This window comes from Coturnix japonica, chromosome 12 (assembly GCF_054131305.1).
Source record: "Coturnix japonica strain WE chromosome 12, WE-NBRP24, whole genome shotgun sequence".
NCBI lineage: Eukaryota > Metazoa > Chordata > Aves > Galliformes > Phasianidae > Coturnix > Coturnix japonica.
Genome location: NC_140674.1, coordinates 1,540,408 through 1,568,029, shown reverse-complemented (window position 1 = coordinate 1,568,029; position 27,622 = coordinate 1,540,408). Strand labels below are relative to the sequence as shown.

At 43.0% G+C, this 27,622-nt stretch overlaps 1 protein-coding gene across 12 annotated transcripts in view; it reads right to left on the bottom strand.

Moving 5' to 3' along the window:
- LOC107317829 (glypican-5-like) overlaps positions 1 to 27,622 on the bottom strand; it is a 364,600-nt gene that overhangs the window by 334,756 nt on the left and 2,222 nt on the right. For 11 of the 12 annotated variants that reach the window (XM_085512501.1, XM_085512502.1, XM_085512504.1 and 8 more), the window contains exon 2: positions 12,057 to 12,218. In XM_085512501.1, coding sequence (XP_085368627.1) covers positions 12,057 to 12,218 — 162 coding nt within the window. Of the gene's footprint in view, positions 1 to 12,056; positions 12,219 to 27,622 lie in introns of those variants that run through there. The other variant, XM_085512505.1, reaches the window with a different exon arrangement.

Here is a 27,622-nt window from a genome sequence, read left to right as displayed (position 1 = left end):
TTTAAGATAGGCCTATACAAATCTTCAGTCTGATGCTGGCCCTCTTCATGATTGTTCTTACTAAATACATGTTGTTATGAAGATTTCTACTTCTGCATTTCATGTCAAGTGTAGTACAGAGAACTTGTCAAAAGTTCAGCATAGTTTAAGTGGTTTTTCTGTGCCCAAACTGATGTTTGCTTATTTTTTATTTTTTTTTTCTCTTCACCTTAAGATTCAGCAACACATTTGTCTTCAGCTTGTACTTTCTAATGGGATTCTTCGTCTGTGAACTTGCTGTCTGTTCATCACAGCATTTTTGTCAACATCTATAATAACTGTCTTGCAAATGTATCATAGTATCATAGTCTCGTGCGGGTTGGAAGGGACCTTAGAGATCATCGAGTCCAACCCCCGGGATTCGAGCCTCCTGTGTAGCAGAGCGGCACTTCTACCACTTGCACCACAGGGAGGATTCGAACCCAGGGCCTCCGGTGTTGCAACACGGTATTCCTACCACTTGCGCCACCAGGGCACACTGTGTGTGAGTCCTGTCTGTTCCCCATGCACGGAGGCATGGTATTTTCACTCAGCAGCCTTAATCTGTCGCCGGATAGGGAGGCAACAACTACAAAATAAAGAAAGAAATAAAATAAAACTGGAGGAGAGAATAAAAAATCAATGGTTTCTTGTATTCTTCATAACAATCAATAGCATGGAGAAGCAGATAGGTTGCTCCCAAAATAATGCCTCTTATTTCCACGGAAATTACAACTAAGGCCACAATAATACAGTTTAAAAAAAAAAAACAAAAAAAAAAAAACTCCATTTTCAGAACACATACAATGGGAGATGAAACAGTACAGGGAAAAATTCAAAAGATTGCTAGAGTCTCACATGACTTTCGAGTCTGGGATGAACTTCTACACACATGCATTTTATGCTGAATATGTACTACAGAAAATCTTACAGATGACAGTTTACTTTTTGTTTTCACATTTAACTTCTAGCCTGTATGTATATAGAAACAAAACACACTCCTTATGCTATTTTTTTAATGCAAAGTAGATCATCCAGAGGAGAGACAGGATCGCTACCTTCTCGTTAGGTTGTTCAGCCTGGAGAACAGAAGACTGGAGAAACTGGAGAACAGCCTTTCAGTATCTAAAGGAACAATGTGAGAAAGAAGAACACATACTCCTTAGTAGGGTCTGCTCTGACAGGACAAGGGGAAATGATTTTAAACTAAAACAGGAGAGTTAGATTGGATGTAAGGAATAAGATTTTTACAGTAAGAGTGGTGAGGCACTATCAAAGCTTGCCCAGAGATTTGGTGATGCCCCATCCTCGGTGAAGATCAAGTTCAGGCTGGACAGTGCTCTGAGCACCTGGTAAAAGCTTTGGGCACCCCTGTTCACTAGAGGGAAGTTGGATAAAATAACCTTCAAAAGTCTCCTCCAAATTGAACAGTTCGGTGATTCTATGACCATCACAGTCATGCCATTTTTTAGGAAAAAAGAGCAAAACAAATACATTTTCACGTTACCTGTTTCTTATCTGGTATCTCTGAATCTAGAATGTTGACCAAAGTATACAACCAACTTCTGAGAAGGTAGTGGTCAAATGCACAGTTTGTACTGTGACTTCAATAACTACCATTCACAACTTTATGCTAATATTTACTCACAGTCCCTGGCACATCTTGAAGTTTTCTTTTAATTTTGCATGTTTATAATATAAATGTGAGTGCATTAGGAAATACCACACATTGCAGAATTATTTTTATATTTTGCTGAAAAAGAACACTTTAACAAAACAAATTTAGTATCCTTCCACCCCATATGCAGACCAAGGCTAAGAAATTTTAGCTAAGTATCAGACTTAACGGCATAAACGGCATATAGAAGATGAATATTTATACTGGGAATAATACATGTTTAACAATAAAACTTAGGAATCATATGGCACAATAGAAATACTATCCAGCCTATTTAAAGCAAGTAGCCTGATGCATACTACAATTGTGGTCAGCATGCTGTCAACAGTGCCAATTTTTGTGGCACCCAAGTGACAGCTTGTTTAAAGAGAAGAATTAATGGATGGAGGGGGTGAGCAACAAGGAATAACTGCACAGTTGAAAGAGGTACATTTCAGCCTCAACTCAGAGCTCATAAATTATCATTCACCAAGAAACAGAAAGGTACAAAAAAGGAAGAAGATCCACTGCTCATATTTCTGATTTACCTTGACACTAGACAAAGTCTTTAAGTGGCCCTACACCCTTACCCAAAGTGAGGCAGTTACTGGCATTTCAACTGAGATGGCATCAAAAACAGGGACAAAAAGCAGCATTGTAGAATCAAATGATGTCTCTCTTAAAGGTGATTCTTCAGCACCATTACACGCAAGTTTCTTGGTTACACAGTACAGCAAATAATATTTTATTCTAAAAACTGCCAAGCTTTTCACTGTATCTGTGATTACCTCCTAATTACCTCGTAATTTGGTAAATGAAATCTGTAGGTCTCAAAGCATCTCACTCTGTCTCTTTGCAGAGATCATCAGCAGAGCAAATAAATTTCTGGTGTTTAGACTCTCATTACCTCAAATTAGCCTCAGCATAAAACAGGAACAAAGCCAAGCTTTCTGTACGTCCTCACACAGCACCTGGTAGCACTCCATAGAAGACAGGAAAAGGGATGGCAGGTTTTGCTTTGCTGTCTGCCTACAACAAAGCTTTCCTATCAGACTATTAATAGCTCTTCTGAAAGCAACTTCCAGCCTCTACATCCACACCACTTCTAATCCACAAACAATGAATCGAAGTTGCCTCATTTGGACCTGTCCTCAAGGACTGTAGTGACTGCATGACTGAACTGATGAGGCGGGTGGGGAACAGGATGATTGTACCAAGTAACACATAGTATCACCATAAGAACTAAGGAACATCCATTCAAAAATAAGCTAAAGCCATAGATTTGCTTATATGCAAGTCTCTAAAAAAAAAAATAAATAGTAATAAATTAAAAAAAAAAAAAAGAAAAAATTAGGATGAAAAAAAAATAGCAATTTCAAAAGGAAAACAGTCTGGTTGTCAAAGAGGAGTGAGTTAAAAAACTGAAGTATCCTGCTTGATCATTTAAATGGTCATTTCTATGCTGCAGGCATGACTGCAAAGACAGAGGAAGATAGTTGCACTTTTAGATGGATCAAACCCTGCAGCTGATGTCAGTGCGCCTCTTCCTACCCTAATTACGTGCAACAGCATTAAGCAAAGGAGTTCAAACAGAAAACACCCCAACAGAAAACTGATTTATGAAGTGTTTGAGCAAATACTGTGTCACTAACGCCGAAGACTTAACAGGGGGAAAAACAGCTGCATGAAACTGTAGTTCAAAGGCTGACCATTTACAGGAACAGGCATTAGCCCAAACCTAACAAGCCTGCCCACAGCTGTGGTATATTTAATCAAATCTTACAAACTTTTGCAAATCTAGATCTGGCACCTGTGAAAGTTGTCTTATTTCAGCTGCGGGCAAAATTACTTATAATAATGTTTTAAATTAAGTAAACAGAATCTCTTCAGATCAAGACATCCATAGCTGCCTGCAGCACCCAGCCATAGACTGAATACTTAACTGAACCTTTATTAAAACTAATATTCGCTTGACAAAGCTCTCTCATTAATACTTGTGGTACCTAATTGTTGGCCCTAAGAAGTGTCTTTTACCTTCCATGAAAGAAAATAAGGGGATAGGAACGTAAAGTGAAACAAGCAAAAAACTCCCACCAAAATTTAATTCCTATCACTACATTAGAAGTCAGACTACTGCAAAACCACTTCTTGTACCATACTGCTCTTGGAAGAAATTTAATCAGTACAGTATTAACAGTGTGACACACAACAAGTGTATAAAAAGCAGTTAAGAGAACTAACTAGTGCTTTGCTTTGACTACGCCAATACTACTAGAGGTGTGTTTCTAACACTGCAAGACGTGTGTATGCACATCCACAGAAGAAAGCTTTGTGCACAAAAACCATACAAGTAAACACCACCGTGTACAAACAAACAAACAAAAAAGTGCTTTTTTCCAAAGTCCAAATGAGTACCCATTGTTGTGGGAAACATGAAGACAAACCAAAACAGACCAAAAATACAAAGTTTATTTAGTGCAAAAATTTTCCCTCTCATTAAGCATCTGTCATGGTTTTGTAATTTTGTAATTTTGCTATCAGTATTCCACATCATAACATCATGTAAAGTATGGATACTTCTATTGAATGTGCAGTCCACAGAAGAAGACTGCATATCCCAGAGAACAACAGGGGTAATGATAAGTCACGGGACCAGGACGCTGTATAATCTCGTTCCCAGGCTGGAGTGCCCTCCTTCTTCTCTCGGACTTGTCGGAGAGTGGGAAGCGTTCCAGCCGTGTCGCCTAGAGTTCACAGTAGGCCTCTCGGTTTTTGGGGACTCTCTCTCTCTCTCTCTGTTTCGTTCGATTTGTTGGCCTCAATTATATTATATTGTGTTATCTTGTATTTCGATATCATATTTAGTAAAATAAGTTTCTCCTCCTTAGATTGCCGCTGTTTTTATCCCATTCCCCTTTTCCCCCTCCTTTCCGGGCCCTGGGGGGGGGGGGCCACGGGGTGGCTTCCCCTGTCACGGGCATAGGTAAATCTAAGTAACCCATGACAGCATCTCACACAGTTCTACATGTAGCAACAGAACATTTAAAACGCAAGATAGAGAAAGGACAACACACCTCCCATTGCAATAGAGCAAAGCTGCATTTTTGAATGCTCTATCTAACATAGGCAGAAGTCCAGACATAGCAAATTACAAACCACCTATTTTCCCACTTTCAGGGCATACTCGTAATTTTAACTGTCTGAAGTGCCTAGCTACTACTTTCATTTCATCAAAAGGCTTCTTCAGCAATGGACCATACAGCCACCGGCTTGACCTAAGGGGGGCTGGCAGGTCAATCTATTCTAACCTTCTCTAGTCTGTCGTAACAGTAAAAGATCACTTGAACAACTCACCAACATTTAACAATGCCAACAGACAACTTTTCAACACAGGGACCCTTTCACTACAGCACTCCTCTAAAAAGCCCTCTAATCAAATTTATGATTCATGGGTGTTACTAAAACTTTTTGAAATCTGACTGTAAAAGAAACCAAAATGCCATTTTTCACTCAAAAGTACAGAACAGAAAAAAAAGAAGCAAGCAACCAAAAGCATGCTTAACTAATCTTGTGGCCTTCTATGATGGAGTGACGGCATTGGTGGACAAAGGGAAGGTGACCGATGTCATTTACCTGGACCTGAGCAAGGCCTTTGACATGGTCCCCCATCACATCCTCATCTCCAAATTGGAGGGAAGTGGATTTGATGGGTGGACAACTAGATGGACAAGCAATTGGTTGAAAGGCCGCAGACAGAGGGTGGTGGTCAATGGCTCTATGTCCAGGTGGAGGCCGGTAATGAGCAGTGTCCCTCAAGGGTCTGTCTTGGGACCGGTGTTCTTTAACATCTTTATTAATGACATCGATGAGGGAATGGAGTGCACCCTCAGCAAGTTTGCTGACAACACCAAGCTGAGTGGTGCAGTCGATACGGTGGAGGGAACGGATGCCATTCAGAGGGACCTTGACAGGCTGGAAAGCTGGGCTCGGGTGAACCTAATGAGGTTCAACACGGCAAAGTGCAAGGTTTTGCACTTGGGCCGGAAGAACCCCAGGCACCTGTACAGGCTGGGAGGAGTGGTCCTTGAGAGCAGCTCGGCAGAGAAGGACCTGGGGGTCCTGATAGATGAGAAACTTAACATGAGCCAGCAGTGCGCTCTGGCAGCCCGGAAAGCAAATGGGATCCTGGGCTCCATCAGGAGAGGGGTGGTCAGCAGGGATAGGGAGGTGATTGTCCCTCTCTACTCTGCTCTTGTGAGGCCCCATCTGGAGTACTGTGTCCAGGTGTGGAGCCCTCAGTACAAAAAAGACATGGAGATTTTGGAAAGGGTCCAGAGGAGGGCCACAAAGATGATCAGGGGGCTGGAGCACCTCCCCTATGAGGACAGGCTGAGGGAGTTGGGTTTGTTCAGCCTGGAGAAGAGAAGGTTGTGGGGTGACCTCATTGCAGCCTTTCAATACCTGAAGGGAACTTACTCCCAGGAGGGGAGTAAACTCTTCGAAAGGGCTGACAATAGCAGGACTAGGGGAAATGGTTTTAAGTTAAAAGAGGGAAGATTTAGGTTGGATGTTAGGGGGAAGTTCTTTACTAGGAGAGTGGTTAGGCCCTGGAACAGGCTGCCCAGGGAGGTTGTGGATGCCCCGTCCTTGGAGGTGTTCAAGACCAGGTTGGACAGGGCTCTGGGCAACCTGATCTAGTAAATGTGTAGGTTTGGTGGCCCTGCCAGGCAGGGGGGTTGGAATTACATGATCCTTGAGGTCCCTTCCAACCCGGGTCATTCTGTGATTCTGTGATTATGTAAAAGCAGATTTTTTTTTTCACCTTGCATTTGCACATCTCTAATAACATCCGGCAGCAATTACTATGAACTTCAGATAATATGTGTAATGCTATAATCAAACGATAATAGCAGGGTGGCAAAGTCCTTGGTAATAGCAAATAAAAATGAGCCCAAGCATAGCAGCCACCAAATACAGAAATGAAAGAATTGCTTAACTTTACAAGGCCTCAAGTTTACACAGATCTCCAGCAAAAGATGTGTGTGCCACAAAAACCACCGTGTGCCCCGGTGGCGCAGTGGTAGGAATGCCGCCTTGCAACACCAGGGCCCGGGGTTCGAATCCCCCCTGTGGCGCAAGTGGTAGAAGTGCCGCTCTGCTACACAGAGGCTCAAATCTGGGGGGTTGGACTCGATGATCTCTAAGGTCCCTTCCAACCCGCACAAGACTATGACACTATGATACTATGAAAAGATGCCCTTGCATCCACTGCTAGCCCTTAAATGAGGGCTGTGATGGGACGCATCCTGGCTCCAGCCACTCAATATACTGCGTACACCTGAGCTCCCCTGGGTTGGCCTTGCCAACCATCAGGTGCTCAAACACTGCTTCAGGCCGTGACTTGGCATTTCCACTACAATATGCTATCTTTCATTCACTGACAAATGCTATTTTTTAAATAGCATTTTACAAGTGGAAAAGAAGTAGACCGAAAAAAAAATCTACTATTTGATAAAATAAATGCCTTGAAACAACTTAATCATACAGACCTCAAAACTTTGTATTTTAGTAACTACAGGCTTGCTTTCAAAACCCATTCCATGAAGGTGCTCAGTACTAAATATAGCATAGTAGTAAGACAAAATTAAACACATTAGTCCCATAGAAGTCAGCAAGCTGGATTCATCGCTCTCATTTAACATTCACAGCCTATCCTTAAATGCCTTTCTAGAGAAAGTCTGGTGCACAACAGTTTATAATGCACAATTCTACACAATCACTTCCCTCCCTTAAATAGTACAATAATGGTTTGAAGAAACTACACAAAGCTGTATCAACATGTTAGAGCAAACATCTTTGACAACATCATGAATTATGAGAACTGACTTTCACTGCAGAATCCTCCATGTATTCACATTCAACACTGCAGCCATAATCCCAGAAAACGGGTCCCTACATGTGACCTGTTAGGTAGTGAAACACTTTAAAAAGCAAAGAAAACTGTATTTTCATTTGACACATTGTTGTGTTTTTGTGATTTTTGTTGTTGGTATTCCTCATCAGAACATTACACAGAACAGTGGGAGTTAAAGAGTTAATGTTCTTGTTCTTTGTTACCGCCTTTTGAGTCATTTTGGGATCCCGGAGGAGAGTGGATGGGCGGTATCCCCAGGATCCTGCACTCAGCCAGGGGAGGGAAGGGGATAATAGAGTGTATTGGACTGTGTAGATTCAATGGCCTGGTACATCAGAACCACAGGAATATAAAGCACTGGTAGACACTGGTGCCCCGTGCACTTTGATGCCCTCAAGTTATAAAGGGACAGAACTGATTTATATTTCTAGAGTGACTGGGGGCTGTCCTGGAGGCAGAAATAACCCTCACCAGTAAAAACTGGCAGAAGCATCCTATAGTGACTGAACAGGGGACTCCATGCAAAGTCGGTATAGATTATCTTAAAAGGGGGCATTTCAAGGACCCTAAGGGATACCAATGGGGTTCTGGAATAGCTGCTGTAGATAAAGACAGTATTAAGCAGCTGTCTGTCTTGTCTGGCCTGTCAGAAGATCCGTCTGCTGTGGAGTTACTACAGGTAAAAGAGCAGCATGTAACAACTGCTAGGAAAATGGTGCACAGATGGCAGTACCACATCAAGGGGGATGCCTTGCTCCCCATTCACAAGCAGATTTGTCAGCTAGAGAGTCAGGAGGTGATTGGCAAAACCCACTCACCATTTAACAGCCCCAAATGGCCGGTGCATAAAGGCAGTGGAGAATGGAGGCTGAGGGCAGATTACCACAGCCTGAATGAGGTCACACCCCCACTGAGCACTGCTGTGCCAGATATGTTAGAACTCCAGTACGAACTGGACTTGAAATCAGCCAAATGGTACGCCACCACTGACACTGCCAATGCATTCTTTTCCATTCCTTTGGCCACAGACTGTAGGCCACAGTTTGCCTTCACCTGGAGGGGTGTTCAGTGCACATGGAACCATTTGCCCCAGGATGGGAAACACATTAGCCATGGGCTGATCCAAAACATATTGGAACAGGACAGTGCTCCCAAGCACCTGCAGTACATCAGTGACGTTATTGTGTGGGGTGATACAGCATAGGAAGTCTTTAAGAAAGGAGAGCAAACAATTCAAATTGTTCTGCGTGCCGGTTTCACTGTTAAGCGAAACAATGTGAAGGGACCTGCCCAGGAGATTCAGTTCCTAGGAGTAAAATGGCAAGATGAGCGTCGTCACATCCCAGGAGATGTCATCAACAAAATCACCACTATGCCTCCTCCAACTAGCAAGAAAGAGACAGTCTTTTCTGGGTGTAGTGGGCTTTTGGAGAATGCACATTCCAAACTACAGCCTCATACTGAGCCCCCTCTATCAGGCGACATGAAAGAAGAACAGTTTTGCATGGGGCCCTGAGCAGCAGCAGGCTTTTGAACAGATTAAACAGGAGATGGCCTGTGCCATGGCCCTAGGGCCAGTATGGATGGGACAGAATGTAATGAACATCCTCTATACTGCTGCTGGAGAGAAAGGTCCCACCTGGAGTCTGTGGCGAAGAGCCACAGGAGAGACCCGAGGCCGATCCCTGGGATTTTGGAGTACAGCACATAGGGCAATGGAAGAGGGCTACACCCCACCTGAAAGGGAGATCCTAGCAGCATATGAGGTGGTTCGGGCTGCTTCTGAAGTAATTGGCACTGAAACGCAGCTCCTTCTGGCACCTCGACTGCCAGTGCTGAACTGGACATTCAAAGGAAAGGGCCCCTCCACCCATCATGCTACTGATGCCACCTGGAGTAAGTGGACAGCATTGATTACATGAGCACCGATGAGGAACCTCAGCAGTCCAGGAATCCTAGAGGTAATCGTGGATTGGCCTGAAGGTAAAAATTACCGGCAGAAGAGGTGTAACGTGCTAAAGAGGTCCCACCATACAACGAACTACCAGAAAATGAAATTTTCCATGGATGGATCATGTCATATTGTGGGGAAGCATCACAGACGGAAAGCTGCTGTGTGGAGCCCCACACGACAGGTTGCAGAGATCAATGAAGGAAAAGGAGAATCAAGCCAGTTCACAGAGGTAAAGGCTGTCCAGCTGGCCTTAGATGTTGCTGAATGGGAGAGGTGGCCAATGCTTCATCTTTATACTGATTCATGGATGGTGGCAAATGCCTTATAGTGATGGTTACAGCAGTGGGAGCAAAATAACTGGCAGTGGATGGGTAAACCTATTTGATCTGCTGAACTGTGGAAAGACATTGCTGCCTGAACAAAAAATATCGTTATAAAGGTGCGTCATGTAGATGCTCATGTGCCCAAAAATAGGGCTACTGAAGAACAACAAAACAACAATCAGGTGGATCGAGCTGCCAGAATTGAGGTGGCTGAAATAGACTTGCACTAGCAGAACAAGAAAGAGTTATTTCTAGCTCAATGGCCTATGAGAGCTCAGGCTATCAAGAAAGAGACACAACATATATATAACCTAACCCTATGGTAACTGTGGATGCTATTGCACAGGTTATTCATGACTGTGACACATGTGCCATGATTAAACAAGCCAGGAGGATAAAACTCTCTGGGAGGAAGGGCAATGGCAAAAAGATAAATATGGGGAAGCGTGGCAGGTTGATTTTATCACCTTGCCATGATCTCACAGTGGTAAGCGTTATGTGTTTACCATGGTGGAGGCAACTACTGCGTGGCTTGAAACATATGCAGTACCCCATGCTACCGCCCAAAACACCATATTGGGTCTGAAGAAACAAGTCCTGAGGTGACATGACAACCCAGAAAGAATTGTGTCTGATAACGGACTCATTTCAAAAATTCTCTTGTAAATACTTGGGCCAAAGATCATGGCATCCCCTACCATGCACCAGCCTCTGGTAAGATCAAATGCTACAATGGGTTGTTAAAAACCATGTTGAAAACAACGGGTGGTGGAACATTTAAGCACTGGGAGAAGCATTTGGTAGATGCCACCTGGCTCGTCAGCACCAGAGGATCGGTTAATCGAGATGGTCCTACACAATCCAGCTCCCTACATACTGCAGAGGGAGATAAGGTCCCTGTAGTACATGTAAAGAACATGTTAGGAAAAGCAGTTTGGGTTCTTCCAGCTTCTGGAAAGGGCAAACCTCTGTGTAGAAATGTTTTTGCACAGGGACCTGGGACAACTTCATGGCTGATGGAGAAAAATGGGAGGTCCAGTGTGTACCACAAGGGAATTTGATGCTTGGGGATTGCAGTCAGTGATTCCATGTATATATATGTAAATATATAAAAGTCTGTATATGCAACACATGTTAATTATTGTTTGTTCAGATATATGCATATGTAACACAATTATTCTTTGTTCCTGTACAGATCTATGTTAAGCATGATGTGGTGATGTGGAATAAGGGGTGGAATGTTGTCATTTTGTGATTTCTGTTTTCAGTATTCCACATCAGAACACCATGCAGAACAGTGGCAGTTAAAGAGTTCATGTTCTGGTTTTGTGTGACCACCATTTGGGGCATTTGGGGCTCCCAGAGGGGTGGGGCAGCATCCCCAGAGGACCTGGCATGAAGAGAAAGGTGGGGAGACTTCAGACTGGACCCCAGCCACCCTCTGCCTCTGGCCATCTCAGCTCACCGCGGAGCAAAGCACGTGCCGCCCTTGAACTGTCGTGGTTTGACTCCTACTTCGGGTACTCTTTTCTCTATCTTTTTGTTTGATTTGCTTACATTTAGTAAATTCCCACTCCTCCTCAGATCGTTGCCACTGTTAAAACGATCTGCTCTCTCTCTGCCCTTCCCCCAGTCCCGGAGTGTATGGCCTGGAAAACACCTTCATTTTTTTTCCTTCGCTCCTTTGTCTCTCATTTCTTTCCTTTTTTTTTCCCGGGGCCTGTGCCCCCCTGTTATGGGCTGATATCCAGGGATGACCCCGTGACACACATCAGTTAGAGCACTCGTTCTTCAGCTTCAAAATTAAATTTCAATTTAACTTCCTACACCTGTAAATAGTTTGACAATGTAAGAATATCAAAAGACATAAACAACTATCAGGCACTTAAATGACATTGAAAATGCCTTGAAAAACCCACACAAAACTTTTTTTAAAATTATTTCAGAAATAAGGGCCATTCTATTCCTAATTAGATTTAGGCAGATACTGAAATTTGGCAGTCAAGAATTGATGCCCTCACATTTTCCCATAAGGCAAGATCATTAAAGAGAAGGGAAGTAAACAAGAAGCCAGTGACTACAATATGCAATGCAATGAAAATGAAGAACAAAAACAGCTTTTCTTTCATCTGTACAGGATGATTGTACAAGCTGTTCATCATGGGACTGGACTACCCCAAAAGTTCCTACCTTGAAAAGCTGTGGTGTGGCCAGCAATCATGTACTTCAGTTCAAAATTCAGTGCCTGGATACTCTGCATCCTCTCTCTTCGAACAGCTGCCTGGTAGCTCTCTTCCATTTTTTTGGTGCAGCATGTTGGTGCTCTATCTTGACAGATCTGTAAATCTGACTCTATTAAAAGAAAGGGAACAAGCACCATTAAAACAAATGCTTCCTAACATGAAAGCAACAGCCAAGTTAAAAAATTTCCAGCAAAACACATTAAGTATAAAACCGCCTAAATACAATGCAAGGAGACAACAATAAGATGTGCTCAGAGTCAGGATCAGGTGAACTGAGAATGAAACCACACAGAGGAGCTTCAATAAATTGACCTTGCCGAAAAGAATAGCTGCTAAAAACATCATGTTTGATCTGAAAACATTCCTTCCACCTCACTCGAAAGCACAGCTAGTTTATGGAAAAAGAAGTCAAAACCAAAAGTGAAATATTTCAATAAACCTACATTTTTATTTCAGTTCATTAAGTAAAAAAAGGTCGTGTCAGACTGTAGTGACTCAAGATACTGTTCTGGAGGTAGACTTGCATCAGTTTAAGAAGTAATTGTATGAATAGGAATGGTAAGTCTGCCCACACAAGCCAAGTTGCTGGTGGAGACAGTTAAAGAGCTCCTCCTCCACCTGGACTGTCACAAGTCCATGGGACCAGACGGGCTCCACCCTCGGGTGCTGAGGGAGCTGACTCGGGTGATTGCTGAGCTGCTCTCTGCCATCTACCAGCGCTCCTGGTTAACTGGAGAGGTCCCAGAGGATTGGAGGCTTGCCGATGTGATTCCCATCTACAAGAAGGGTAGTAAGAACCCAGGGAACTACAGGCCTGTCAGCCTGACCTTGGTACTGGGGAAAGTTATGGAGCAAATCATCTTGGGCGAGATTACATGGCATGTGTGTGGCATCCAGGGGATCAGGCCTAGCCAGCATGAATTCATGAAAGGCAGGTTGTGCTTAACCAATATCATCTCCTTCTATGATTGGGTAACCAGGCTGGTAGATGAGGGTAATGCTGCTGATGTAGTCTGCCTGGACTTCAGCAAGGCCTTTGACACGGTTTCTCACAGTATTCTCCTGAGGAAACTGGCTGCCCATGGCCTAGACAAGTATACCCTTCTTTGGGTAAGGAACTGGCTGGAGGGTCGTGCCCAGAGGGTAGTGGTTAATGGAGTTAAGTCTGGCTGGTGACCCATCACAAGTGGTGTCCCCCAGGGGACGGTACTAGGGCCCATCTTGTTTAACATCTTCATTGATGACCTGGATGAGGGAATTGAGTGCACCAAGCTGGGAGGTGGTGTTGATCTGCCCGAGGGTAGGGAGGCCCTCCAAAGGGATCTGGATAGGCTGAATCACTGGGCTGACGTTTAATGGGATGAGGTTCAACAAGGCCAAGTGCCGGGTCCTGCACTTTGGCCACAATACCCCCATGCAGCATTCTAGGCTTGGGGCGGAGAGGCTGCATGACTGTGAAGAGGAAAGGGACCTGGGGGTGTTGGTCGATGCTCGGCTGAACATGAGCCGACGGTGTGCCCAGGTGGCCAAAAAGGCCAACGGCATCCTGGCCTGTGTAAGAAATAGTGTGGCCAGCAGGAGCAGAGATCATCTCTCTGTACTCAGATCTGGTGAGGCCACATCTCAAGTACTGTGTTCAGTTTTGGGCTCCTTACTACAGGAAAGACACTGAGGCCCTGGAACATGTCCAGAGAAGGGCAACAAAACTTTTGAGGGGTCTGGAGCACAAGTCTTATGAGGAGCGGCTCAAGGAGCTGGGATTGTTTAGCCTGGAGAAGAGGAGGCTCAGGGGAGACCTCACAGCACTGGAATGGCTGCCCAGGGAGGTGGTGGAGTCACCATCCCTGGCAGCACTCAAGAAGCATCTGGATAGGGAGCTAAGAGATACAGTTTAGTGGTTTTCTGTAGGTACAGTAGAGGGAGGATGGTTGGACTAGATGATCTTGTAGGTCCTTTCCAACCTTGTGATTCTATGAAAGATGTGACTATATCATGCTGGCAGCTGGAAAAGCAGTGGGAGGACTGTACATCACCACCCACTGAGCATGCTCTACTGCTCTTGTGTGTTAAAGAAGCTGGTTTGCGTTGAAATTAGCTTCTTGGTCTGATTTTAACTCCTGCTTGCCCTGTGAGCATATGTTGGTTCTGTCACATGGAACCAGAGGTCAGACAAGGACTACTTCTGAGCTGGCAGCATGGAGTGTACGTGAGATTATAGTGCAGACTGCTGAGCCACTAAGACAATGTCAGAGCAGAGGGCTTGCATTACTCAGCCTCTGCAATGCCAGGATGTTATGCAGAACATTTCCCCTTGCAGCAGTCCTCTGAGGTCTTCTTTGAAAGCCTTTGTAAATCTCAGACCTGTACCAGAATGGTTTGAAGCACAGTGCCCCTTGATGCCTGCAGGACATGCACAAGGAATCCACACAGCTATCAGTTCAGCACCCATCGATGATTTTTGCATCAAGGCATCACACATCTCTTTCCAAAAAACCAGAAGTACAGAGATATTCTCACACTCCTTGGACTCCCCATCCCTCTACGTCCTCAGATGAACACTCCAGGAGCTGAAAGATTAGTTTTATGATGGTCCAGAGCAAAAGTGATTATAGAGGGCACTCTCAAATAGACACAGAACTAAGCCCCTGACAGTGCTGGAGCATTAAAAGACCAGCAAAAAGCAAGTCCCACTCCCCTCACAGTACTATCAGGGCAGTATTGTATTGTACAGAAACTACATTTCTCTTGCTTCAGTACTAGCCTGGGGCTATAACTTCTAACACAATTATAGAAACCTAATACAAGCTTTCAGTACTACAACAACCTGGGTGCTGAGATTCAGTTAGAACTGATCATTTCTATCTTTAAGTCTTTAATAACACTGACACTAAAATGAATTATCACTCATCTTAATGCTTTGCATTATCTTTCCAGTAAAAAGAAAAGTGGTGAGGAACACAGACTCAGTGGTGACCAAGGGGCATATTTCATGAGCACTGCTGATCATCAACAGAGAGAAGACCTTAATGGGAAACTCCCTCTTCAGGTTTAGGAGCAAAACTATTCTGTACTCCAAAGAGAAGACAGAAAGCAACATTCACAAATATGAAATAGGGTAGAAAATTTAACAGCATTATTTCAAGCCTGATTTTGGTAATAGCTATCTAGCATTTTCATAACTGTTTTCCCGCAGGCTGCTCATTATTTTATGTGTCACTATAAAATAATTCAGTTTGGAAGACATCTCCACAGGTCATTTAGCTCAGGTCTTCCCCTAAAGTCATTATGACACAAGGAATCACAGGCCTTTCACCTGCAGCTTGAGACAGACTTTCCACCCACCTCTTTGTTCAGGGCTCCTACAGGTACAGCAGGAACAACTTACAGGCTAATACAGAGTAGTGCATGCCAATTTATCACACCAAATCCCTGGTTTAGAGGAACAGAGCAGGAGCAATCCCACTCTTCCTCAATGAAAGCACAAAAGGCATCTTCCACCTGCACTTGACCTATAGTGCAATTATCTATTAATCTGTTTCTACTCTGTGGTATCTGGAAAAATGGAGCAATGACTAAAAACAGGATAAAGTATTTTGCAGGAATTTTTTTTTAGAAGTCATACTTAGAGCAAGAAAAATTATACTACACTGGAGCTTACACCATAAGCATTTTAGAAAGTAACAACAAACACCACTCAAAATTCCTGAAACCCTAAAGCACTTAAACAAGCCAAAGGCATCACCACCTTGTCATGAGAGTAAATTATTCAAGTGCCAAAAGCATATAAAACTACTGACTCCTACCTGGTGTTAATAGGGCCACCTCTACTGACATCAGCTGCAGAGGCTGTTGTGGTGTTTGGTTACTTTTGTTTGCTTTAAATCAGCAGAGTTTTTGGGCTCGACTCTGAATTTTGGTGCAAGTCAAAGAGACTTCGACCTTTAAAGCTATTTGAGTTAGTCTGCGTGTTAGTTCTCAAAAGCAAAGAGAGGGCTGTAATTTAGCAATAACAAAAGCTAAATATACATTCATTTTGATGGCTGACCATGCAACCGAACAGTGCTTTAAAACAGGAAGAAGATACCAAATACCCTACCATTTTTAAAATGCTGTACACATTGTAAAAGCTATACATGGAAAGCAGTATAGCCAGATCCTTAGCGCATACTAACTAATGTACCTTCACGACTTATGAAAAAGTCCTGATTTGTATAAACTGAGCTTACAGCATCCACTGCACACAATGTTTCTGAACAAGCACTATCAGAAGTTAAACCTAGTGTAATCTATAGCTTTTACTCTTTTATATTATGACAAGCTTTTCAATAGTATTTCCAAACAAAGTTCTAATCCAAAACCCAGTGTTTTAATGCTGTTACAAATACATTCATTAACCCTAAGATTCATCAGGCAAAAAGTACCTTACATTGAGTCTGGCCCAGCTGAACAGGAACCCACACTTTGACAGTCTTGAGACTCACCTGTTTGGTATAGCTGCTGCCTCAGCTAGAGGAAAATTCAGCAATTAGAAACAACTCATTTATTGGAGGAGGCAAAATCAAATGAGAAAGGAAGTTATTTCCAAGCAGGATAGCCCTTGCATCTAACTACTTCATGCATGAAAAAAGCCCACTCTTGCACACTTGCTTTATCCCCTCCCCCCTTCATATCTAGCTTAAAGCCCTCTCTACAAGCCCCCCAGCTCCTTTTAAGCTGAAGATCTTTTGTGCCAGGTATGCACAGTTAGGTGGAGTGACTTCCCCATGCATCCAGCATCACAATAAAAGAATGCCTGCCTCTTAAGACCACATTTGTCTTAAGCAGTTATCTTTTAGACTGATGTTTTTGTCCAATAACAAGTGCACATTCAGTTACAAAGCTCATTTGACTACATGCATTCACTACTACACGTATCCAAAACTAGACTGGAAGGACAAACAAAAAAAGCTTTATTCTGTCCCTATCACCAGTACAGATACATAGAACACTGTTACATACCAGCACAAGCCCAAGTAGCTTTCCCATATGTGAACATTAAAGCAAGGAGGAAGGTGGTAAGAACAGGATGTGAAGGAAAAGCCCTGTATTTCAGAAAAGGAGAATCAGGTTTTGCATTAGGGAAAAAAAAAAAAAAAAGCAATACAGTAAGATCATAGTATCATAGAATGGCCTGGGTTGAAGAGGACCATAACGACCATCTGGTTTCTTCCCCCTACTATGCCCAGACCACCAGACCAGGCAGCCCAGAGCCACATTCAGCCTGGCATTAAGAACTGGAATAAACAACCTAAAAAAGTTGTGATCATCTAATATTGCTTTAAACACAGCTAATCCCTGCTCCAGCTAGCAGGAATGGACCAGATGACCAGTTCAGGACCATTCCAGCACTGTTTTCTATTATACTACTCTTTCAGACGCTCTCAGCAGTGTATTTTTCTAATTACATCCCATTTTCACCAGATTCCCTTCCCCCTATTCACAGTTTCTAGCACACAAACACCCAGGGCAAGTTTTCCTAGACACCAGCTCCTTTGGCACTAAGTTGCTGCACCTTTTGTGAGGACTTGGCCGTTATGATCTGTTAGGAGTACAGCTGTAATTTCACAGTAGGAATCTTGCTTATTTTTTCTATATTTACTGAGAACAAAGGGAAGACTATGCAAATACTCCACTGCTTAGACCTGAACAAAGTGGAAGTAAACATGTAAATGTGAATGGGAAGCCTTTTCAAGAGTAAAATGACTTTGTCAGGGTCCCTTTGACTACATGCATAAACGATCTGCAACAAAACAAAAAACTGCTAGCCCAGCACATAGCCCATGTCTGAGAATAGAGCAATTCAAAACCCTAGGTAGTTCAAGCACTTTCTTGAACTTGAAAGGCTTCCTTAGGCACTGCTTAGTTTCTTTATGGCTTTTACATGACTTTGATGTGCACCACAGAGTGAGGAATTTTAATCTGATTGTTTGTTTTTTTTTTACAGAAAATACCTTTTTGTATATAAATCACATAATCTTGTCACCCTGAGTAGCATGAGTCAAAAGTTGGAAAAGCTTTGTGCCTGAAGCTAAAAATTCTGAGTTGTTATTTTTATACCTAAATAAGACCCCTGAATTTCCATGCGCTGAGCTACTTTCATATGGCTTGTCTAGAAATGGCACAGCAGTGATACTCCTAACTACTGACAAAGTACAGTGTGAGGTGGTAGCTAAGTTATACAAGCATCACCTTCTCCCATTCTCATCCACTCTTTAAATGAGGAATCTAAATCTCCTTAAAGTAAAGGCATCTGTGGAAACAATCAATTCTTCACGTTACAAAATCTCTTCTCTGAGTGCAAACATGACTGTGTAAACAGAAGGTTCATCCTCCCCCCCACTATGCACAATTAACCCCCAGTAGCATTAACGGAAATTATGCATGCATAACGAGCCAAGAATAGTCCCCTGTGAATAGGACCCTTGTTGGAACAATGAATATATTTAACCATTAACATCTAGGGATCTGCCGAAATATCCAATCTAACTAGCCATCACACAAAACTACCACAACCTATCTGATATAATTCAGAAAATGGCTCTCTGAAACTCTTCTCTCATTTGTTTCAAAAGGACTTGACAGCAGTCTGCAGAGCAAAACCTCCTTGCTGGGGTGAAACTCTCAAAGAATGGTCCTCCACAGTGTCTGTCACACATTCTGTGCAATGGAGAGGTCTGTAGAAAGACCATGACCTCAGAAATCAAACAAAGTAATTAGAAAACCAAAAATCCATATGTATATATATGTACTTTAAATGCTTACATACACTGACCTGTGGTATTAATGGAAACCCAATAAGAACACTACAGGGAAGAATATGGTACAGAACAACTAAACAGAGGGAAAGACTGATTAAAAATAACTTCTGGGGGAAAATAGCTGTCTTCTACAGCTGTGAAGTTCCTGCGCAACTGCCTGGCTGCATCTGGGTCTTACTCTCATGTTTTAGCTATCAAAATGCAAGACAGAACCTGAGGATGTTATCTGGATTAATGATGATTTTGATCTTGAGAATTCTGAGTCATTACATGACACATTATTAAATGGTATCATCCATGAGATTTAAAATTTCACCACCAAGTGCTTTCTATATTCTTTGAATAAGTGCCTTGAAAAATCACAAGTAAAAAATGTATTTGTTAATCCTGCAATCGTGAGTACACTAAGAATGTAATTAACAACCATCCTTTAAAACTACTGAACTAGAAATAGCAAAATAAAATTTATACTCATAATAGCATGTGCATAGTGCTTATCTGTAAGAGAAAGTTGTCACTGCTCCTTTATAAATTGTTTGCTAAATACTGCAAAGGCACTTGTTGCTGGACAGACTTACAGCCCCCAGGTGGTCCACAATACACACATACTCAAAAATTCATCTTTCTGACTGCTGCGGCAAGCCTCAGGCATGTCTGTGCAGCACCCTGTACAAAAGAGATTACCTTCAATCCATAGCGAGTCTTGGGGTGTTACCTTATTACAGGAGTGCAGAAGCCTTTCAGTTTAGTAATAAGCCACCCAGAAGCAGCTCAGCATCTGCTGAAGAGTACCACAGAGCAGTGAATTTAATTACACTGCATTTATTAGCCATGCAACTTTCCTTGTCATCAGGTATCACTAGACTGTATGACTCCACATGGACTTGGCAAAGTCTTCTCAGCATGAGATTCATTTTACACCCTAAACTGGTGATATAAATCCTGTTCTTATGTTCTTCCACAAAGTGGCTGTAAGGTCCAGAATTGTTAAAGCAGTTCAAACAAGCATCTACTTCTGGGTATCAATACTGCTATAAAGAACATTTAGCTCTAGAAATGGACAAAAGACACCCATAACAAAGCATTCTGGACATGTTGCCTTTCTAACAAACAGAGCAGAGACCGTTGTCATTAAGAAAATAATTAGTTAAATATTTAGCTTCATTACATTCACCCACGTTGCTTAGAAATTACCTTTATGCGAATGGATCAAGAATTTGTAAACATCTCTTCAAAGGTATTGACATGCTCCTACCATATTAAGTAGCGATACCTGATGTCACGGAGTTCCCTCTAGAGCTCACTCCGTGACAGTGGGGACAAACCCAGGGGAGCAGGAACAAAAGTGCCTCCCTTCTCTAGCAGCGCGGTGCGGCACGGCCCGACCACGTGCACTCCAGGAGAGGGGAAGGGAAGGGAGATTGCGATTGGGTCTAAAAAAAAAAATGAAGGAGAAGGAAAAAATGTGATCTGAGAACGAACGGCAGTTTAATAACCTAATAACGCTAAACAACAACAAGAGAGTTTCAACAAAGAGAATACCAAGTCCCAAATCTCACCGATGGAGCTGTGGAAGGCGGGAAGCTCCGACCACGTTGTCTCCTCGCAGGGAGCCGGGCCAGAAAACCCACCCCCTTCCCCACTTCCCCTCCTGTGCCGCTCCCCACATGCCCATTTAAGGCAGTCCACAGGAAAAAAAACTTGTTCCCTTAACTCCCGCTATTCGGCATGATGTTCTGATGTGGAATACCAACACCAACCAAATTGCAAAACCATAACACCTGATCACACTGACACGAGACTGAGAGAGCAGGTATAAATTCTGTGTTATGGGCTTGGCTGCTGTGTGGAAATTTATTCTGATCTATCAAAATTTGTGTTTTCCCCTTGAAGCGGATGCTGTGTTCTGAACTATAATTGATGAGTATCTACCTGAGATATTACTAAACATATGCCTCTTCATCGTGCTATTTTATGCTTTCATGGGAGAAAGATTCAATTACAAAGACTTTGGGAACTATAGCTCATTTTATATAGCCTAAAAGCAAGATCATTTTTAGAGAGAAATCCATTTTATTCCAGGATGTATTTCACACAGTCATGCTTTACACAGGTCCTCAGGTTTATGTTCATTTTCATGATTAATCCTTATAAAAGCTTTTACTCATTTTGATGTATTTATTCTATTGATGTACACAGCAAATATTATCATGCCAATTTGGCTTTCACTTATCACATTAATGCCTCTTCATTAGTACTGCCCTTTGGTTAAGCGGAACTTAGGCGTGGGGAGGATATTTTTCAGCTACTTTCTGATTAGACTTACAGACAGCACAATTTCAGTGGCAGATAAGGTGCTACAGAGGCAGCTCTCAGCAGTCACTAATATTTTAAGGGCAGGTCATTTGTTCCTAAACGGCTCTGCAGTTCAGAATAACCAGATCTTGAGGTGATCATTAAAAAAAAATGAATGACTACAGCCTTTTGCGCAGAGATTTCAGAGGGAAAAAAAAAACAACAAACCAACCACTCAAATTGTAGGAACGCTTGGCTCCTTCCCTTGACTCTCTTTGATTACAAGGGAAAAGAGTCAATTCCCTGCTGACTTTTGGATTCCTTCTCAAGATATTTACAGCAAAGGTTGATCCGAGTAACAAAGCCAGTCTTCCTTGCTCACTTAGACCAAATGGTCATGCAAATCACAGAGGACACTTTCTTTCCTAGGCTCACAGATATGAGTTTTAGAGACTTCCACCAAGTACTAGAGGTTTCCATCTGGCAAGGGAACAGTGATTCACGCTTTATGAGGCACTAAATAAGTTCAGATTTTTTTGCATACAGATTGCTCCCAGGAGGGCATTACAGATGGACAACTGAGAAAAGAAACAGAGAGAAGGGAAGATAATAGCACTGGCATGAGTCTTGCTACAGTCATCACCAGCTTCAGGTTAACACTCCTGGTGATGTCTGAGCCTGAAGAGGGCTATAAAATCCCAACAAGATTAATGATGGAAGTATCCTTACTCCAGAGGAGCCACAGGCTTCAAAAGCATAACTTTTTTTCTGCTCACAACAGCTGTCACCATAAGCACAGTTTACAGCCTGTGACTGCTCAGAGACTCAAGAAAGACTGCTTCCTCCCTGGGACTTGGTCTGGAAGAAAAGAGGGAAGAATGATTTTCAGGTTCAAATTCCAAGTACTCAGAAACCAAGAGAAACTATAGCATTTTTCCTATCATAAAGAATTACAGGGAAATCAGCCTGCAGAAGTGGAAGTATCTCACTGATACTATGTCCAGCTGCAGTCCTGCCCCTTTTGTTGGCAGCCTTTCAGCTAAACTCCCTAATACCATGACACACTCAACAAGAGGGGAAAACTGAGGCACAGCTGGCATCATCTTAGGCTACTCAGAGAGTGACAAAGCTGGTAGAGGTGTAACACGTAAGGAAATCTCCCACTGTAAAAAGGCACAAGTAATGCCAAGGATGTTTCACAAGCTAGCAGCTATGACACAATAGGTATATTTTCTGAAAGAAAATTAAACCTCACGGAAACAAGATTATTTATTTGCCTGTTCTAAAAAATCTGAACCATTCTACTCTTTTTAAGCATTAATGTGACGGTGCTTATCCAAAAATTCCTCCTAGGAATACTCTTCATCCATGCTACTGAATGTAGTATGCACAGGCAAGTACATAGGTGAAAATTTGCCCTTCCCACCAAAGACTTTTTGTTGCTTTTTCTAATGGGGCAAAAACTTTCCAGAACCAATAAGGAAGTGCATTTCACACCTAGTAAGCATGAGGTTTATGAGTGACTTTGACAGAACGCTGATGTGAACAAAATGTGTTTCAACACTGCACCTTTACGAGAGGAATTACAGCGTTCTCACTGAGATCACAGAAATAAAGAGCTGAGTGATAAGGAAGGGAAAAAAAAAAAAAAAAAAAAAAGGAAGAAGACAGGAAAAATAAAGCATGGTACAGACCCCCTCATTCTAAAATGGTTAGTCTGAGAGATATTTTCAGATATATTCAAAAATGGATCTAGCTCATGATCTTTTTTTATACATGACGGAAGCTTTGCCACAGGCTGAGATGCAGTTTCACTCGTACATCACATCCAAGGAGCGGAGCTCCTGGTAGGAATCTAGGACTCTTCTTTAGTTATTCACAAAGTAAAAAAGATTTAATATATAGACTGTTAATGCATGTTCACCTCTGCGATGGAACATTCAGTATATACACAAGGTAAGAACTGCTGATGTAAAAGTGCTGCTGATTTAAAGGTGCTGGATGACAGTACTAAGTAAAGAAGCACTAAGCAGGACAAAATCTACCCTTCAGAACTGAGCCAACACTCTTTGTTAAACATTAAAGCAGCATGAAAAGCAAACTGTCCTTTCAGCAGTCCACAAGAAAATTATCATTCAGGGGGTAAAGATGTCCTAGAACTCTTTTTATGTGTGACAGACATCCTTCTTGCTTACCAGAAGTCACCCCAATTTTCTCTCTACAACTTAAATGTTTGACTAGTTTTCCTCATATAACTAGCCAAGAAGAAAAAGAGACAGAATGGGGCCTGTATGGAGCCACCCCTGTGCTCAGTGCCAGGGAAAAAGCCCATAAATAAATAGAACCAGTGACTACGTGCAGCTACACTGTAATACAACCCAGGGTTCACAGGGTATTGCTCACTACAGCCCCATGTCTGGAATACCACGCATTGTGGTAAGCATCAGCTTTGAGTTATCTAGACTCTCTGGAACCACAGGCTTAGTTCCTTGGCAGGATAAATGCAGCTCTTTATCCTTGGAGTCAACATATAATTCTCACTCATCAAAACGTTCACCTAGGAACTGCCACAAAAACATCCCAGCTTGCTCAGCCTGTAACAATCAAAGTACAAAACCAGGAGCTTATTACCTCAATTTCCAGTCCTGGGGAAGACACAAAAAACTGTTCATCTGAATCCCAGCCAAAGCAGCAATACCTCTACCTGATCAACCTGTTTGCTATTTGCAGCAAATTACCCTTGAGACACTCACCATTTGTTCAAGAAAAACAGACTATGTTACAGACTCCACTGGCAGAAAATGAACTCCTTTAGACAGACCAAGGAGATCTGATGCTCAGCAACACCTGTTGTTAGGGCTTCCTCTCCACTCCATGTCAAAGCACTCTTCTTCTCTAGTCCTACACTTGTTAATGGAATAGATTTCACTAAAACGTAAAAATCTCACATCTTTTAGTGAGACTATGGAAGAGAATTTTAAGAGGAGTCTCTTGAGCATCTCTAAGAGCTCTCTTCAGGAGGTGACAGCTTTCAGGGAGGCCATTACCATGTTCACATCACACTTTAAGAACAGAACAGATGATTTTTACACAGGAGTCCTAATCATTCCCCATTCAAATACATTTTGTGGAGGAGATCAGGATTCTGCCCGCAAACCTGGATTCCACTTATCAGCGCCAGCACAAAGGTCACAGACACCAAGCTAAAGATGTGCATTTATCTGAAGTTTAAAACAGTGAAATAATAAGTGAAGCAATTAAGCCAGAGTAATACAGAACAAGGCAATGCACCTAACCGTTACTACATGAGGATAGCAATAGTGATTAAGAAAGATACATCACCAGTTGCCCTACTGCTTTACCATCACACATCAGGCAGGTCCTGCACAGTGCATCCACTCCCAGGTGAGGTTTCCAACTTCACTACAAGTGGGTCCAGCTTTTATATTGTTCAGTAAACAAGTTTACATGAGAATTAGGCAGAAACATCTGCTTTCATTCTGCCTTTGGATTCCATCTCAAGCCTAGCCAAGGCTCAAGGAGGAACCAAGAAATGTTGTGTACTTGTAGGCCCTGACGCCATGCTTCTGAACAAGGAAAGGTTAATATGTTCTCATAATGCTTTATCTAATCTACATCTCTTGCTAATGAGATGTTTTGTCCAAGATGCATATTTTGTTAATGAATATTTTACTAATGACTGGACACTGGGTTATGAGATTCATCTGCAGGTCAGCTCTGGTTCAAGGCCTGCTGTTCAGACCTGTGCAATGAGGGCAGGCCCCATGAAGCTGGCACCCAGGATGATCCTCTAATGGGTGACTTCAGAACTGTAGCCACACTAACAACACCAGAGTGTGCAGGCTACAAACTCTTCAGTATCTAGAGTTACTTTTATTAAGTGTGAAACAAGCACCACCTGTAGGAGATAGTAACTATACACCAGCCAGCCCCAGCCTGCTGACCCCCCATCCAGCAAGCAAAGCCTCTCCTCAATCAAGCTGCTGACTTTCATGAAGATTACAAGAATTAATAATCTATAAGACTAACTTCTGCCAGATTTATTAGTTAGCCAATAAATACTGGCTTAAAATTAGCCAAGGGCTTTCAACACTGTTGTGACTGAAAATACCTGGTAAACAGGTAACATGACTGCAGAAGTTCTGTTTTCTTGAGAAACTCAACATGTAGACGGATGAGAACAGAGGAGCACCCAATGCATGTGCTAGTCATGAGTTTTTTTAAATGACCCCTGGCTGGTGGGGCAGAATAAGATATATGCACTGATAACAGCTGCCAGGTGGAAACACTGGAAAACACTTTGGTACTGAATAAATTAAGAGGGCGTAAGGCAGGAGGCACTGCTGCCTGACAAGAGGCATCAATAACAGTGGAGCTTTGCCGGAGCTAAATACACCTAACAAACAGGTAAGATCAACACACTTTCCTTATCTCTATTACGCTCCAAAAATCCTTTTCCTCTTCATGAGAGCTAAAATTTAAAAGGATATTGCCCTCCCTCACCTTCACTCCTGCCATTTATCTCCTGAGAGCTCATTATTTGACAAGAAAGTTCAGTATGACACAGGGAATGCAGTAAAGCCATCTTTGAGGCATCACAGCATCTCTACCTTTCCTCCAGAGCAGAGCATGGTTTCCCCCACACTTTATTCCTAATACTAGAGTTTGATTACAGTCTTTTATATGTTCTACAAAAGTTTTGAGAATTTCTTCCAGGAAGAGCTCAGGAAAGAGCACAACACAGTAGATTAAAAGCCTTGTTTTACCTCTTTCACATGTAGCTCTCCAACTGCAATCTGATTTCTCCATCAGCATGAGAACAGTAGCAAGATTCAAGCCTCAGAATGCCATTCCTGCTCATCTTCTCTTGCCACAAACCAAGGAAGGTCCCCTTAGTCACAGACAACTTTCCAGCTGCACATGATCATCACTGTTTTATGCAAAGAGAAAATGAAGATCACCAGCACCATACAATTGCTTATGGCCACATGGCGAGCTGCAAGAGCTCCAGAAGGCTCTTGGAATCCATTGATGATAGCTTTCTGGTTCAGGTATTGGACAGACCGACCAGAGGTGAAGCGCTGCTGGACCTGCTGCTCACCAACGCTGAGGAGATCATCAAAGGTGTCAAGGTTGGAGGCTGCCTGGGCTCCAGCGACCATGCCCTGGTTGAGTTTGTGATCTCAAGCGATGTGGGTCTGGCAAAGACCAGGACCAGGACGCTGAACTTTAGAAGAGCAGACTTCAAGCTACTCAATGGAATTCTGACCAAGATCCCTTGGCACGCTACCCTCAAAGACAAGGATGTTGAGGAGAGCTGGCTGCTCTTCAAGAATGCCCTCCTGGCAGCACAAGAGGTCTCCATTCCCCTGAATAAGAAAGTGGGCAGGAGAGGTAGAAAACCGTCATGGCTCAGCAAGAACCTGCTGAGAGAACTGAGGGCGAAGAAAGGGGTGTACAAGCTCTGGAAACAAGGCTGTGTCACCTGGGAAGAATACAGGGATGCCATCCGGACGTGCAGACGTGGGATCAGGGAAGCCAAGGCGCAGGCAGAACTGAACTTGGAGAGGGACGTGAAAAACAATAAGAAAACCTTCTACAGGTACATTGGCCAGAAGAGACAGGCCAAAACGGGCGTACCTACTCTGGTAAATTTAAAAGGAGAACTGACTTCAACAGATGAAGAGAAAGCTGAGGTGCTGAATGAGTTCTTCACCTCGGTCTTCACTGGTGGCCAGGATTCTAGTCTTTTTCACGTCCCTAAGCCCTGCACCCCCATACCTCTATGTGGGGACCAAGGAGGTAAATCCCTCCCCACTGTAAGGGTAGAGCAAGTCCGAGAATGCCTCCTTAGACTGAATGAGTATAAGTCTATGGGGCCAGATGGCGTGCATCCCAGGGTCCTGAAGGAGCTGGCTGAGGTGGTTGCTGAGCCGCTCTCCATCATATTTGAGAAGTCGTGGCTGTCAGGTGAGGTCCCGGATGATTGGAGGGTCACGTCACTCCCATTTACAAGAAGGGGAGCAGGGAGGACCTGGGGAACTACAGGCCGGTGAGTCTCACCTCCGTGCCTGGGAAGATGATGGAACAGATCCTCCTGGACAACATGCTCGATCACATAAAGAACGAGCACGTGATCCGAGACAGCCAGCACGGCTTCACCAGGGGAAGGTCATGCTTAACTAATCTTGTGGCCTTCTATGATGGAGTGACGGCGTTGGTGGACAAAGGGAAGGTGACCGATGTCATTTACCTGGACCTGAGCAAGGCCTTTGACATGGTCCCCCATCACATCCTCATCTCCAAATTGGAGGGAAGTGGATTTGATGGGTGGACAACTAGATGGATAAGCAATTGGTTGAAAGGCCGCAGACAGAGGGTGGTGGTCAATGGCTCTATG